Source organism: Populus euphratica, unplaced genomic scaffold (assembly GCF_000495115.2).
Source record: "Populus euphratica unplaced genomic scaffold, PopEup_1.0 scaffold50.1, whole genome shotgun sequence".
Classification (NCBI taxonomy): Eukaryota; Viridiplantae; Streptophyta; class Magnoliopsida; order Malpighiales; family Salicaceae; genus Populus; species Populus euphratica.
The window spans coordinates 1,117,967-1,133,833 of NW_011499870.1; the positions used below are offsets into that span (position 1 = coordinate 1,117,967).

At 34.9% G+C, this 15,867-nt stretch overlaps 2 protein-coding genes across 3 annotated transcripts; one reads left to right on the top strand and one right to left on the bottom strand.

Annotated features, from left to right (window-relative positions):
* Nucleotides 1–1,198: 1,198 nt before the first annotated feature.
* Nucleotides 1,199–8,628, top strand: LOC105127098 (cyclin-A2-2-like). 2 transcript variants are annotated; one of them, XM_011028218.1, is made up of 12 exons: nucleotides 1,199–1,457; nucleotides 3,172–3,526; nucleotides 3,680–3,966; nucleotides 4,267–4,400; nucleotides 4,883–4,975; nucleotides 5,840–5,973; nucleotides 6,596–6,671; nucleotides 7,179–7,255; nucleotides 7,351–7,384; nucleotides 7,483–7,632; nucleotides 7,747–7,881; nucleotides 8,174–8,628. In XM_011028218.1, exons 2-12 carry the CDS (start codon nucleotides 3,201–3,203, stop codon nucleotides 8,225–8,227), a joined length of 1,500 nt encoding a protein of 499 aa, XP_011026520.1. In that variant the 5' UTR covers nucleotides 1,199–1,457; nucleotides 3,172–3,200; the 3' UTR covers nucleotides 8,228–8,628. The 2 variants fall into 2 exon arrangements, with proteins under 2 accessions (XP_011026520.1, XP_011026521.1); XM_011028219.1 differs by having other exon boundaries at nucleotides 4,270–4,400.
* Nucleotides 8,629–10,398: 1,770 nt separating this feature from the next.
* LOC105127100 (serine/threonine protein phosphatase 2A 57 kDa regulatory subunit B' iota isoform-like) lies at nucleotides 10,399–15,644 on the bottom strand. Its single transcript, XM_011028220.1, has 2 exons — nucleotides 13,715–15,644; nucleotides 10,399–11,004 (listed from the first exon to the last, which is right to left on the bottom strand). Exons 1-2 carry the CDS (start codon nucleotides 14,858–14,860, stop codon nucleotides 10,648–10,650), a joined length of 1,503 nt encoding a protein of 500 aa, XP_011026522.1. The 5' UTR covers nucleotides 14,861–15,644; the 3' UTR covers nucleotides 10,399–10,647.
* Between the last annotated feature and the right edge of the window lie 223 nt (nucleotides 15,645–15,867).

Here is a 15,867-nt window from a genome sequence, read left to right on the forward strand (position 1 = left end):
TTTATTTTTAATATTAGTATATCAAAAAAATATAAAAACACTAAAAGTTAAATTTAAATTAAAAAAATTAAATTTTAAACAAATAATGTTTTTACTGCCCTGCTAACAAACGCCACTTTAATTCCTACTTGGAAAATAAATTATTGCAATCTAATAGGAGCCCTTTCCCTATTTATTTTATATTTAATTCATTTAATTTTATAGTGTGGCCAATTCTGGGTCAAGTACAGCTTTAATTTAACTTGTATTTTTGCCAAGTTTTTCTTATATTTAGCATTCTAATCTTGAGATTCATTTTCCTTTTATACTAGGATTTGTTGGGGAAAGTGATAGAATTTATTTTTTAAGTATTTTTTATTTGTAAATATATTAAAATAATATATATTTTTATTTTAAAAGTTTATTTTTCACATTAAAACATTGAAACAATCCAAAAATACTAAAGATATTTAATTTGAAACTAAAAAATAATTTTTTTTTTTAAATATTATTGAACTTCAATACCAAACAGAACTTAAAATTAATAATTATCATAAAAAAATATGATCAGTAATTCTAAAAATGCCACCTGGTCTTTTTTCTTTTCATTTTATCATATTCATACAATTTTTTTTTTATTATGAGAACCCTCATTTATGAATTTTTTTTTTATTGAACCCACTCACAGAGTCTCTTTTTAGCATCTCAATTAAGCTAAAATAGTTTTTAATAGGATATTATGTGCATAATTTAGTTTTTCTTTCCTTTTTGGTGGTGATAGGCAGCAAGTATAAATTGATCAATAAAATAAAAAAAATACAGAAAATTAATGATATTAATACTAATTTAGATTCAAATAACTAATTAATTAGTAATACACAATATTATTATCCAAATATATAAAAAAATATGATATTTATAAATTGTTAAATCCAACTAAAAGGATAACTCGGGAAAGATTTGAGTTATAAATCGTGTAATATAATCTAGATAATAATAATAATAAAAATTAAAAAAAATATTTTTTTTTAAAATTAACTATTGAAATTTAATAAAGAGTGTAAAGTAAAATGTATAATTACTCCTTTGTCTCTTTACAAATAAAATAATAAATCAAGATTTAATTTCTTTTTCAAACCACACCACACCACAACACGATCACTTGTTACCTACCTGTCATAAAGTAAGACTACAAATCCTCTCTCAGATCCAAAATGTTAGTGACTCTCTTCATTTCAAGATCTGGAAGTAGTAAAAAGGGGTGGAAATAACAAATCTTTTGGGAAGTTTAAACTGTGGCACCGTCCCGCTCATACAGCCATCACCGTCTCCTTATAATATCATCAACTCAACGACGCAAAGCCTCACTCTCTTAAAAAAACAAAGAAAAAAGCTCTCTCACTCTCTCTCTTCACAGAGAGAGCTCTCTAGAGACCATCACTTCACTAGTAGGTCTTCTTGGAGCTTCCAAGCACACTGTAAGCTCGCTTCTCCTTCTCCTCTCCCCTTGTTTTTTTTTTCTTTATTTTTTTTTGAGCTCTAGACACCATCGGTGATTGATTTTTGCTTGTGACACGTCGCTGTTGGATCGATAAGAGCTATATATTTTGTTTCTCCGAAATGACAAGTCGTTTCGTTTTTGCTTCTAGAGATCTGCGAAGCAGACTCTAATTTTCAGCATTTTCGCGTTTTGTTTTTCGATTTTTCTTATTCAGCGTCGTTTCTAATTCTGTTTTGAAACTTCGTGGATTTATAAAGCGCATTGTCTTTTTTTTTTGTCTGTGTGTGCTCCGCGTTTACGATTTTTGAGTCAGGAATTTATGTTTAGAGGAGAAGATGATTTGAGGTTTGAAGCATTTGATGATGAAATGGATTAGTAATTTAGCAGGATTAGGGTTTTTGTTTCCTATTTTTTTAGTAATTTGGTTTTAATATCTGCCTTTTGTGTTGTTAATGCTCAGATCTTTTAATTAACGTTAGATCTTAGCTCGATATTTTGAAATGTGTCTGTTTAGTTAATGTAAAAATGCATGAAACAGAAAATTTCTTATCTATTCGGTTCTTACAGCTACAAAATAGAGGTTAAAACCGTAGCAAAACTTTTTACTCCTTCCTGTTCATAAGATAGTGAAAGGTAACTTTTAGGAGATGATGTTAAGTTGTTTTTTGAATTCGCGTTCTCAATAAGCTTTAGAGTAATGCTATTCATGCTGACATATTCATCTCGTGTCAGTTTCCTCGATAATATCAGTCATTTCACAGTCGGTGTCTGTAGGCCTTATCAGTTGAATCCGACCTATGAAATGGTTAATATTATTCAGGCAACTAATTCGGGATGGATACTTCGAGATGAATAGCATAGGATGAGTTCAAAGATGGGTTACCCGAATATTATTTATTGTATCGGTGTGAAAATTCTCAATGTGTAACAGTACAGAGACATGGATTTCTTTATCACTACATTGCAATTTTTTTGAGAAAGAATAAAGGAGTGTGACTTGAGAGCTTTTTGTTTGAGTTTAGTGGCCTGGAACTATGTCTGAGTCGTTTCTTTCTTAATTAATCTAGAAGCAGTTGGGGGGGGGGGTTTCTTTTTTGGTTTATCAAAGTTGGCTTTTATAAGTAGATATTTCTATACAAGAACTTTTTTCAACTTGAAAAGAAACTATTTACTGGTTGCACAGTGAGGTTCGCAACAGTAATATTTCCTGTGAACAACGCACCTGAGCCTGAATGTACAGTCTGCATAATCTCAAATAAGCATGAATTTGATCCATTCTCGGTGTCTGTGGATGTTTCAGTAACCCGGTTGAGCTGAAAGTGATTTGCAAGTGGCCCTGTTCTATGAACATGAGCATTTACAAGTTCCGCAAGTTTTTTGTTAATAGCTCAAATCATAGTAGATCAACCTGTTATATTTCATTCCCTTGCATTTACTACAGTGTTGTGTACGCTTTTTTTTTGTGATGTTGAAGCTTAGTTTTTTTTTTTGAGAAAAAGATTTTTATAACTGGCTATTAAATCTGGTTCCCTCTGCTGTGATTTCTTATGTTTGACTTAGTATATGACCTTGCAGCATTATGAAAAAAATTGGTGTTATGTTGATCACTGTGCTCTCTTTTATTTTTTTATCTGCTTAGGCATTTGCTTCTTTCCCTGATATCTAACATAGAACTGGTATTGAGATTCCAGGTTCAATGAATAGCATTTCAGTTTAAATCATGCATTGCCCTTCCTCGAGGCAAGCAAAGATGAATAAAGAAAATGCAACTGCTGCCAAACATGAAGAGCCCACTACTCGAGTTACACGGGCACGTGCCAAAGCTTCGGGGACTTCAGTAGGATTATTTCCTGCCTCAAAACCCTCCTTTAAACAGGATCAGAAGCATCCTCTTAGAGCAAAGACCAAAAGAGCAGCATCAGATGAGAACAAATCTTGTTCAACCTCAGTAGCTGGTCTTAAGCATAAGAGAAGGGCAGTGCTTAAAGATGTGACCAACGTCCTTTGTGAGAATTCTCATCTGAACTGCAACATTGCAACAAAACATGTATGCAATTTTCTTGCTTGTATCCCAATCTTCAAAAAATTACTTTATATTGACATTTGTCTTGGGGATTTACTTTTATCTACATTCACCAGCAGTTATTCACTAGTTGCAATTTTTTTTTTCTTCGAAACTCACCAAATGAGAGATTATTGACAGACTAGAAAACAAGCTAGAAAATGTCCTCCAAATAAGAATGCAGAGGTGGCTGCTCATATCTCTATGGAAATTTCACCAGCTCAGGAGGATGTAAAAGAAAAGTTAGCTGAAGAGCTGTCAAAAATAAGAATGGGGGAAGCACAAGATTTTACTTCACCTGCAAAGTTAGAAGAAAAAAAACAAAGTGATTGTCATGGCACAAGAGAAGGCGGTGTAGCAGATCCAAGGCTTCTAGTACCTCTTTCCACAAAAACTTCAGGAGTTGAAAGGCCTCTAAAGAAAGGTCCGTGCTATATCATGATTCGGGTGTAAGCATCATCTTCAATCATGTACCAAATAAAATCTAACCAGTTCTATGGCATTGATGGTTTAATTAACAAATGAGGGACTTGAGCATTTTGATTTCATTAATATGGATCTGAATTTATTTTTCAGATGCAATTATTGATGTTTAAAGGTGACTGAATAGCTTGAATTTGCATAAATAAAACCACCCCTTATTCATGAAGAATTTCTCTGACATTGCCGTACTAATACTTAGTAGACTACCTGTGGTTACAGATTTTTTGTTGAATTTGTGCAGAAGAAAGTGAAATTTCTGAGAAACTGGATGCCTCAGTTGGCGTGAGCGTCGTGGACATTGATTCAAACATAAAAGACCTTCAGCTCTGCAGCTTGTACGCCCCTGATATATTTAACAATATACGTGCTAAGGAGGTTTGTGCTGCAACATCTAGAACCTTTTGCTATCATTTATAATCCCCTTTTAAATCCATAACCTGCTCTAGAACCTTTTGCAATCATTTATTACCCCCTTTTAAATCCATAACCTGCTATCTCACATCTCAATCATTGTTGTTATTGTCATTTGATCATCCTAAAGTGAGATTAAAGCTGTTCTTTTCATGAATGCAAACTATCATTGCTATTGACTACAATTTGGCATAATTTGATATAGAATGATTCTTGCAAAATTATTATCCAATGCTAGTGTTCTCTATTTTGGTATTAGGCAACATGAATGTGTTTCTTTCTTTTATTTGAAGTACTTAATAACAAATAACTGTTGCATTACTCGAGTTTTCAAATGAGAAATTAGCTTTAGCTGGGGCTTAAGAGTGGCAAAATTAGTAACTTGCACGGTCCTTGGCATCACTACCATATTTAGTGCTAACGTTTTTGTATCTCTTGTACCTCAGCTTGACCAAAGGCCTTCGATTGATTACATGGAGAAGTTGCAGCATGATATTAGTCCTAGCATGCGAGGAATTCTGATCGACTGGCTTGTGGAGGTTAGTGCAGTCAGTTATATAGATATAATGGCAGGAGCTGCCTCAGGCATATGTCTCAAGCTAGTTCAACATACTGTTTCAAAAGATGTTGAAAAGAAATGCCTCATTCTATCTCTTGAAAAGAAATGCCACCATTCCTAGAAAGTGTAACTATATTAAATTCCTATCATTCTCTTCTACCAAAATGGATTGCTTTTTTATTTTTATTTTTTGAACTCTGTTAATTTGGATGGTATCTTGTTAATTTTGATTGCCTTAACAATTTTCCCTTCAACCAATAAAGCAGATCTTAATCTTTGCCTAGAAGATCACCAGTTGCATTTTTCACTCATTGTTTAAGTTTCCATGTAGTTCATCAACTCCTGTAGCAATCATCAATCAAAACAAAATGGTTTGATGATTTACTTTTTTTTTCTTTCTCCATGTTTACCATCTCTATTCAGTTGGTTGTTTCCAAACTTGATGTTTTTTTCCCTAAGAAAGTATAGGACCAAAGACTAAAAAGTTGAATACGGGATACTGGCTTGTTGTGGGAGAAAACCTTAAGTTTTCTCATTTAGGATTTGTTTCTCTACGAACACCTTAAGTATTTTTCAGCTTTCATATTCATATGCTATGTGTATTCATTTTGCATTTTTTGTTGTTGGACATAGAGCTCCTAAACAATTACGACAACTTGATTTGTTCAGCTTTTAAACATAAACAGAATCCTGATGTTGAGAATCGAACAGAAGTTGAAACTTTAGTATCCCAGTTGCTGGGATTTTTAAGAACACCTCGATGCTTTAGTAATATTTAGGACCTTTTTATTTCAATCAGATGTTGAACGGGTATGAGATTGATAATCTATATGCACTCTTTCAGGTTTCTGAAGAATATACGTTGGTTCCAGACACACTTTATCTCACTGTCAATCTCATTGATCGATTCCTCTCACAGAACTATATTGAAAAACAAAGACTCCAACTGCTTGGTGTTACTTGCATGTTGATTGCCTCGTAAGTTTAATGATTGTTTGGTATTTAGATAAGATATGCTGGTTTTCAACAAGTGTTGGGCTCAAATTATGAGTAGAACAAGTCTTATGGTTGAAAGAGTGATGATAGATACTAGATAGCGACTTAATCCTTGAAGCTTAAATAATTAAATTCACATATTATGCCACATAATTCATTAGATTTTTATTCTGACAATTGGGCTCGAATTATGAATAGAACAAGTCTTTAAGATTGCAAGAATGATGATGGACAATCCTTGAAGCTTAAATAAGTAAATTCACATATTATGCCACATAATTCATTATGGTTTTGATTTTATTCTTGCTAACATTTGATGAAATACTACTTGGCTGCTATATGATGATGCTATGTTTGATGCATCAGATATGCTCTCCATCTCCCTTTATTCATATGAGCATATTTGCACATTGCAAGGAAGGAATTACACCGTTTTGTTTTCTTTGCATGCTCATCACATGTTCCTTAACACAGAATATAAACCAAGGTTTATGTATTAGAAACACCTTGAATGTATTTGGCAGTGTGGATAGAATTGCATGTCATGTATATTTTTCCACATTAGTCGTTGACATTATGCACTTCTTTTCATTTATGATGGCAGTAAGTATGAAGAAATTTGTGCGCCCAGAGTGGAAGAGTTTTGCTTCATCACTGACAATACTTACACAAGAGGAGAGGTACGCCCTAGGAATCTTGGCAGCTTTATGTATTAGGCTTCATATTTTTAAGCTTCATCATTCACTTGAACTTGCTGACCTCACCCAAAAACTGAGGTAACAGTTATTTTCTTCATTACTGTAAAGTTAGACATTTTCTTAGGAAAAAAATCATATTGGTGGCTAAATATAAACTACAAGATGGGGTCAATTATTTAATTTACCTAAAAGTTTTCATATTCATGGGAAATTTTGTTTATACTTGACTTGAATTCTTTCGTATCATTATGGAAGTTATTGATAATTTCCTACAAAAGCACTTGCCCCAAAATTAACCACAACGTGTGTGTGCAAATATTATTGTTTGAGGTCTTTCTATAACCCAATTTGTGTCTCCATTCTAATTCTGGAGGCTTTACTTAGCATAAGGGGTGTGTTGCATTCTTAAAACTTTGCTGGATTCTCCCTTGATATAGTATCTCACTTGATGTTCTGATATACAAGGCCTCTAACATGATACTATGGCAGGTTCTGAAAATGGAGAGTCAAGTCCTGAATTTCTTGCACTTTCATTTATCAGTTCCCACCACGAAATCATTTCTGAGGTGTAATGTTGAACATCTTTTACCTTTATGTTGCTGGTATGATGCCATCAATGCTGAAGTTACTCTTCTTTTCTATTTCAATTTTTGTGTCTCAGGAGATTCATTCAAGCAGCACAAGCTTCCTGCAAGGTATTTTAGGATGTTGGCAATTGTCGGTTACATTTTTTCTTGGAATTTAACTAAGCAGGAACTTATCTGATCAGAGACCTGTAATTGCTTCAATACAGGTCCCTTGTGTCGAGCTGGAGTTCTTGGCAAATTATCTAGCAGAGTTGACTCTTGTTGAGTACAACTTCCTAAAGCTATTACCTTCCCTCATAGCCGCATCTGTTGTTTTTCTTGCCCGATGGACACTCAATCAATCAGACCACCCATGGGTCTGCTCTTTTCTGCCTCCTTTTTGTTTGATTTGTGTATTATTCTATGTTTTTCTTTTCTTTTCATTCATTATAGAAATTTCTGAAGAGGATGCTTCTGTGTACTCATTTCAGAACTCAACACTAGAGCATTACACAAGTTACACAGCATCAGAACTGAAAACTACAGTGCTTGCCCTGGAAGATTTGCAGCTGAACACTGATGGTTGTTGCCTAAATGCTATACGGGACAAATACAGACAACAGAAGGTAAAGAACTCGTACTATTTGGAGAGGTTTTCTTCTTTCGATCCGTTTTAGCTGGACAGTGTGTTCATGCTGTCTAATTTACATAAGAATACCTCGGAGATATTGTTGCGAGTCATTTGAATTCTCATCAGCATGCGAATCAAATCAAACTATGAGCTTTACTGTTTCAAATTACACAAGGCTCCTGGTTGTTTCTCTGTTCAGAGGCAATTTTTATGATTGATAGACAGCATGGAAGCTTCTGGGCTTCACTTTTCCATGTCATTCTCACAAATGGTTGTCGTTGTGGCAGTTCAAATCCGTAGCAACTTTGACCTCCGTGCAACGAGTTTCATCGCTTTTCTGAGGACGAAGGAAAACGGGTCCTGCATTAACAAGCAAACCGCTCCCCCTGAGGGTGATATCGGCTCTAATCATAGAATTTAATTCAATTAAAAACCTGCATTTTTTGTTTCTTAACTTCTGTCTATCATTGTTGTAACATCTAATCTTGTTCTGGGGCATCCAGACCAAAGTCAAATGTAATCAGTGATCAGTAGCGTTACACACTCGAGGAGGTAATTTATATGCCCTTAGCGGAATAATTTCAGAACTTCCCAGTCTAAAGGAAGTTTTAACCGTGGCTAGGTTATTCTGCAGGTTGCTAATTTAGCAGTGAGAATTGTAGTTATCTGGACATTACCTTTGTATTTAAACCTTGTGAATCATAAAAGAAAAAAAGAAATGATAAAATTTTCATACTGGCGTGTCTGTTGTAGCATGATGAGGAAAACTCGAGGAAAACTTCTGGGTTCCGGAAGACAAGACCCTTTGTGTTTTGAAGAATCTAAGCTTTGATCTTTGAAAGCGGTCCTGTCTTTTTTAGTGGCTGTGTGGTGTAATTTTTATTATTTGGTTATGCTTCTGTCACAGTTTTTTAATAATGGTCTCACCATTAACTATAACACAATTGCAGGTTACGAGAAGCATCAAAAAACTGCTTCACAGTTTTTTAATAATGGTCTCACCATTAACTATAACACAATTACAGGTTACAAGAAGCAGCAAAAAAAAAAAAAAACCATTTAGGTGGCCAAGTGGTAAGGACTTGGGATCAAGTGCTTTGCTCTCTCTGTGGTCTCAGGTTCGAGTCTTTGGTTACTCATATGATGGCCACTGGAGGTTTACATGGTCGTTAACTTCAGGGCCCGTGAAATTAGTCGTGGTGCGCGCAAGTTGATCCGGACACCCACGTTAATCTAAGAATCAACAAAAAAACAGCTTCTTATGATGAGAAAATAGATAAACAGTGGAGCATACTTTACTTTTAGATTTAAAAATTAACGCAATATAATGCTTTTGTTGCTATTGTTGAGGGTTTGAACCAGCAAATGAAAGTTCAAAATACTTAATGTTTTTTTTTAATTATTATGAGCAAGATTTATTTGTATTTATTACTTATATCATTATTTTATAAAATAATTATATCTAAAAAATAGAAATAATTCTACATCATAAATTAATAATAAATCTTTATAATCTGTGTCATATTTTGCATAAACAATAATATTTAATATAAACATGATTTTATTTATAATGCCATGTAAACATGATTTTTTATTAAAAAAATTAATGCAAAAGTTACCTAACTTGTTATTATAGTTATAACCCAACATTAAAGTTTGATGAATTAACTCAAATTAATTTAAAATATAAATTTTGGATTTAATTTTTTTAAAATTAAATTAAGTTTTATTTTTATTTTAATTGATTCATAAATTAACTGTTTAATTGATTAATTTTAATTAAATTAATTTTCATCCATTTAAATATAAAACTCAGGTCGGCTAGGTTTATCAAAACTAAAAATGCATTGAATTGGGTCCAACCCAACAAAATAAAAAAAATATTTTTTATTTTTAATTATATTTTATTCCAAAAACTAGTGTTAAACATTATTTAATAACAACATAAAATAAATGAACATTGCTTAATAACGTCGCATTTATAAAAACTAGTGTTAGACATCTACTTTTTTTAAATAATTTCAATTAAAAATGTTTTTTTATAAAACAATTTTATTCTAATCACGACCACAACAACTTTCATGACATCAAACACAATGAGGACAACTTTCACTATAACTTTCATGACATCAAACACAACTACAGCAACTTTCATGATACCAGACACAACACGCTTTTAATACCGATACCAAACATGCTTTTAATACCGATGTCGATATGTTCCAGGATACCAGCGGTAAAGGGCAATGGCAATGTCACCTCGGTGGAATCCTAATGTCAGTCATTGGTTTGTGAGCTTGAATATCGTGCAGCACGTTAGCGTTATTTCCCTACAATTGATGGGTTTGACTTACAGGTCAACTCAAGTTATAATTTTCTTTTTTCGAGAACCTTCGAAATTATGTTTTGGCGATAGAAAAAAAGAAAAGAAAAGGAGAGAGAACGGTTGAAGTAAGATTGTATTAGGAGGACCGTTTTTGGGGTGAGTAGAAAGAGTTGCAAGTAAACTAGCTGACAGAAAATTGTATAATCCACTGCATGGTCCTTCCTTCATAACCTTACCAAGGAAGCAATAATTAGTATTCCATACAGTAGCAACAGGAAATACAGGACCAACACAAGTTACAATAACTGGCTGTCACAGGACCATCCAAAAAAAAATCCTACAACCCAGACTACTAGAGCAGCATTTTCTTTTCCTGGCTTTCGCACCCACTCCGTCGAAGGAGGAGGACAGTAACAGAGGATAACACCACGGGAGTTAACAGGCAATCGAGGTTGCCAAAGGAGTCACCAAAACGGCTGTGTTTCTAGTTATTGGCTTGAGACTGGCAGCATGCTCCAGCCGCTGCCATGCTTCCTTCCGCTGCTCAGCCAATACGCTTTGCCTTTCTTCATCCTCCCTGAACTGATCAAGGCAGGCCAGGTACAATGCATCGTCCATCTCTGAGAACATCTTTCTGACGTTTAGAGTTAAATTGAGCACCCCTTGGTTCCAATGGTCATGAGCATTCTTTTCTAATGCTGGAAATATGATGGGCAGAATCACAGGCCTATTGTGAGCAATCAAGTTGACAATTTGGTCATTGTTCCATAAGAAGAGGGCTCTTTCAGCCACCTGAAACAAAGTACACAGTGAAGATAAAACTAGTAATTTACTAATGATCATAACTCAAAGGGGTTGTGTTCCATAGGCCTGATGACTCTGAATTCAGAACATGATATTTCCACTTCTCAAGCATCCCCAAGAAAAATACAGAGCTTAACTTTAACCCTGATGCAATGGCTAATGAACAAGGATAGCAAAATGTTCTTGTCCTTGGCCTAAATTCAAATTCCATTTGAGATGTCCCAAAAAGCCATATGACTACAGTTCTTTCACAACAAATAAATGCCTATTTATGGATATTTTCATTTCTAATTAGTTTGAAATCAACTAGAAAACATGAAGATATTCACTCTTGTCTATCTAATAAATGAACCTTTGTCCCCTGCCCTGACCTTAGCCAAACAAACTTCCTCCAAAATAGCTGGATTCTCTCGCCCTCTCAATCATCTATTAAACAGCACTAAGAAAATCCTCACAACTGAAGACATAATATCATATTGGAAGAGGATGCATGTTTGTCCTTTCTCTTCCCAGAACTCCAGAGCTCTTGATCAAGCCCTGGTGAGAAATTTAAGGCATAAAAGAAGCTAGTTACCAGTCTTATAATGTATATTGGAGAGTTATATGATACCAATCAAAATAACAGGAGGAATGACTGTTGTACCAAAATGAAAAGGTCTATTGTTATGGAATATTGAGGAAGGAATGGCTTTGGCCACTTCAAAATGCTCATGCTTTGTACTGGGGAGTTCAAAGGAAATGTTGGGAACAAAAGGAGAGAAAATGAATGTCCTTCCTTGTCTTTGGGGTGAAAAATGGGAGGAATGAAAAGAGCAAACATGATTTTTCTTGGTTGAAATGAGGATAAAGGATGTATGGAAAATGTTGGAAGTAAAATTACTATAATGTCCTCCAATTTTTCACCACATCAAAGTCTTGGTTCAAATCAAGAGTAAATTTGTCAACTAATTCCCCAAACAAAAACTTCCACTCATCCTCAAGAAATTTTAGAATGCTCAACTACCACCAATATTTACTTCATATATGAGAGATAAACACGGTGAAGAGAAAAACGAGAGAAATAAAAAAAAAAATTGAACCTAGGTGTGAATATTCTGGTTACTTTTTATGGATTCAAATATAATTTTCTCTCTTTCTTGTGTTTGTTTCTATTGACAAAGTGAGCCCATGGGGTCACTATTTGGAAGTTACTCCTCGAGTACTCTAAAATTTCTCCTCATCCTCTCCCCAATTTGGAGGGAGCATACGTTTTATGAGCCTAAAGTGAAAATTTTCTTCTCATTTACATTATCGCCATTTTCTTCAGTCTCCCAAACAACGGAGCAAGACTTTCTCCCCACCCCATTTCTTCACTCTCAAAACCCAAGAAAAAAGACAACAAGAAGAAAACTACACAAAGAAGGTATTTTCCCTTGTTTCGGGATGAGAGAGACAGTATGGGAGTGATTATGAGAAAATTTTCCCTCATGATGCACAAAACATGTTTTTCCAAAAGAGAGAAGGTGAAATGAAATTTTTAATTGAGAAGTAAATTAATTACTTCAATCTTGACTACAAATTGCTAGTAGCATTTAACACAATGGACATAATTATAAATTTACCATCCACAATACTTTGTATTTCTTTGGTTTCCAAAACAAGGGAAAGTTACTTTCCTTCCATTTTACCTTCCTTTTTATTTTCACGTCATGCAAACAAGAGAGAGAAAATACAATTTTCTTCCATTTGCTTTCCATCCCCTCACTTTCTTTTCTCCCCCATTCTGCGCCCATACATGGCATTAGAAACGTAGCTTACATCCAAAGTTTGCATTTCTAGAAAATTTTCAATGACATATGCATTTCTAGAAAATTCTCAATGACAAGGCAGTCAAGGAAGACACAGAATATGTAATTTCTTATATAGTGAATGACATGGAAGCCCTAAAGGAGAGAAAATATTAGAACCCCATCTCTTTACAATAGCACTCCATTGTTTTAGAGAAAGATAGAAATGAATGGAGAGAGAAAATGAGTGCTTTTGTAGATAGGAGTGCTAATATCATACCTGAAGTACTGCCTCATCTCACAAAAGAGCCCCAAGGAATTGAAGCTTATGGTCATTTCAGTGCCATGCTGAGCACAAACCCAATTCTAAAGATTCCATGACTAAGATTTAATCAAAAAAATATAAGTTCTATATCAAGCACAAATCCTTTTAGTAACTGAACTTCAAGGAAATATTTCACCAAGTAGGGTACCTTCTCCTGGTAACATAGAGTCTAACATGAAATCGCTTAGTCTATCAAAATATGTAATACAATATACGTCATCTGTTCATAAATAAATGAAATGGAATGGTAAAAACACCAAACCACCATCCAGACCAGCGAATTCCAAGTGATATATACATAGGGCTCCAAGCACTCATAAAAACATGATAATTTGCAAATTACATCCAGCATCCTATGAGCAAAACTCCTAATGTAGCATAACAACCATGCAGCATGCTATGACATGAACCGAGGCAATGGTTCCCACTGATTTTAACATAAGCAAACGTAACAATTAGCAATCAATACTCAGAAGACATCTTGTAAAGCATAGCATTAGTCAAAACTTCATGAGTTCTAGTTCAGTTCTAAAATAATATGAAAATTCAAAGCCATTATATCACAGGAAAAAGAACCAATAAACCAAACTAAAACTTAAGACAGTACCTGGAAGTGGAGACTATTAATGCAGCATCCAATCCGCCAGAACAATGGAACCATGACCTTTTGAAACTCCACCATGCTAATTGCTTCCAAAATCTCTTCCAACTCACCCAGGAACATTACCTCCTTCTGGCTATTAGTTATTGGCCAGTATTTCAGTATCCCCTTTATCACCATGCTCGCCAACCTGGGCTCCTTCTCAATAAATTGTACCACACAATATGACAACTGCTGAAAGTAAACTCCCACAGACTTCGGCTTATGCAGAGGAATCAAAACCCTCCACAAGAAAATCTTGTGCTCCTCTTTCAAAGGCAAGGCAAACCCACTAATTATACTCCCAAAAATCTCCAACAACTCTGCAATCCCATTATGCTTCTCAGTCTCAAACACAAATCTATAGAATATATTGCTCAGAGACTTTCGAATAAATGGCCTGTGCACCATAAACTTCCCATAAACCCTGTGCAATATAGCCTTTAAGCACTCCCTTTCTCTTGGATCCTCCGTGTCAAACAAATCAAGCAGCCGCAATATAAACGAATGGTCTATGTACTTCTTAGCAACTTTCGCATCTAAGCACGTAGAATTGATGAATCTAAGCAGCAAATCATACACAATTTGCAGATGAGGCCACGCAGGATCGAACATTGGGTCATCATTATCATCATTCTCGCCAATGCTACTCGAATTAGACCTATAATTAGGCGGAAACACCCTAAACAAATTAACAGCGCACATTCTACACATAGCTAAAATGGCAGGTTCGCTAAATTTCATAGACCCAGCAGCCACAAAATCAACAAGTTCGAGCAAAGTCTGTCTCTTTACATCCTTTTCAAGTGTATTCTTACTTGAGTCACTGAAATCAAAAGTTACGCAACATAGGCTTACTTTGCTCACAAAGAGATTCATCTTCTCTGCATTAGGCACATCTTTGAAGGGCACAAGTGGCTCAATCCCAGCAACCACACTAGCTGGAAATACAACAGAAGACGTTCTTTTCGGACCATTGGATGACTTCCCCGAACCTGCACTTGAGCCATTGGATATCTGCTGAGTTACTGGCGACTCGGGCCGAGCTGACTCAGCTAGGTCAGTTTTTGAAGATTTTCTTGGGAGCTTACTCAAGATTTGCCTCAACATCATGAGAAAGACTCAAACTTTAAGCGACACAACACAAGAATCTAACAAATTGGCTACCAGAGCATGGCCATTGGAGGGTATGCTTTGTAAATAAGTAGGTTTACAAACAAGGGCTAATATTTCTGCTAGATTTTGGTCACGGATCAAACGGGTTTTGAGAGAATGCGAGTAGATCCAATTCCAAGGCTTTGAGGGTTAATAGGAGGTGAAAAGTTTGAAACGTTAAGGTACATTTTTGGTGAATGGTCAGATCTTGGCAAATAAAACCACAAGAAGAAAACTGGGTTTTTTAGTAAATCAAACAATGATAACATCCATTGATAGTTTACCTCAATTTTGAGAAAGATTCATGTAATGATGATTACAGAAGACATCAAATGTAAGGTTTTAGTGGGGGGCGAGAGAGAGAGAGAGAGATCTAAAGGAGGAAGGAAGGAAGAGCAACCTTGTGTTGGTTGATGATGTTAATGTCTGATCTTTTCTCTCTTTCTGCAAGTGAAAGCAAAACAAAAAGCAAGAGGCAATATAATATTGCAATTGTTTTCAAGTATTTTGGTGGAAAAAATGAAATTCTCGGTTGATGAGATAATTACGGCATTTTCTCCGAAAATGTACGTACTCTAAGGAAATTTAATAATTGGATTTTGATGGATTTTCGGACAAGATGAAGGCTTCATGTGATATTTGGACCGTTTGATTAACTGCAGTATCAGGACACATAGATTTGATTTGATTTTTGTTTCTGTTTCTGTTTCCGTTTGTGTATTTTGTTTTCTAACTGGAAACCACTTGCTAAGTTATCGTCCAAAAAGCACAAGAATTTGTAGAATTCAGATATGGTTTAAACGATGACGTCTTGGGGTGATTTAGGTAATTCATAAGATTCAACGACAGCTTGGGGGATTCATTTGTGATCTGAAGCAGTTGAACCGACCTCAACATCAACAAATTTAAGATTCCATAATTCGACATGCTCACGTCATTAAAAAAAAGAAAAAAAAAACCCAAGA

Coding starts and splice junctions, on each gene's coding strand:
- LOC105127098 (XM_011028218.1), top strand. CDS start 3,201: ATGCATTGCCCTTCCTCGAGGCAAGCAAAGATGAATAAAGAAAATGCA. Junction 4,401..4,882: donor ACAATATACGTGCTAAGGAG/GTTTGTGCTGCA, acceptor CTTGTACCTCAG/CTTGACCAAAGGCCTTCGAT. Junction 7,385..7,482: donor CAGCACAAGCTTCCTGCAAG/GTATTTTAGGAT, acceptor GCTTCAATACAG/GTCCCTTGTGTCGAGCTGGA.
- LOC105127100 (XM_011028220.1), bottom strand. CDS start 14,860: ATGATGTTGAGGCAAATCTTGAGTAAGCTCCCAAGAAAATCTTCAAAA. Junction 11,005..13,714: donor TTAATAGTCTCCACTTCCAG/GTACTGTCTTAA, acceptor ACTTTGTTTCAG/GTGGCTGAAAGAGCCCTCTT.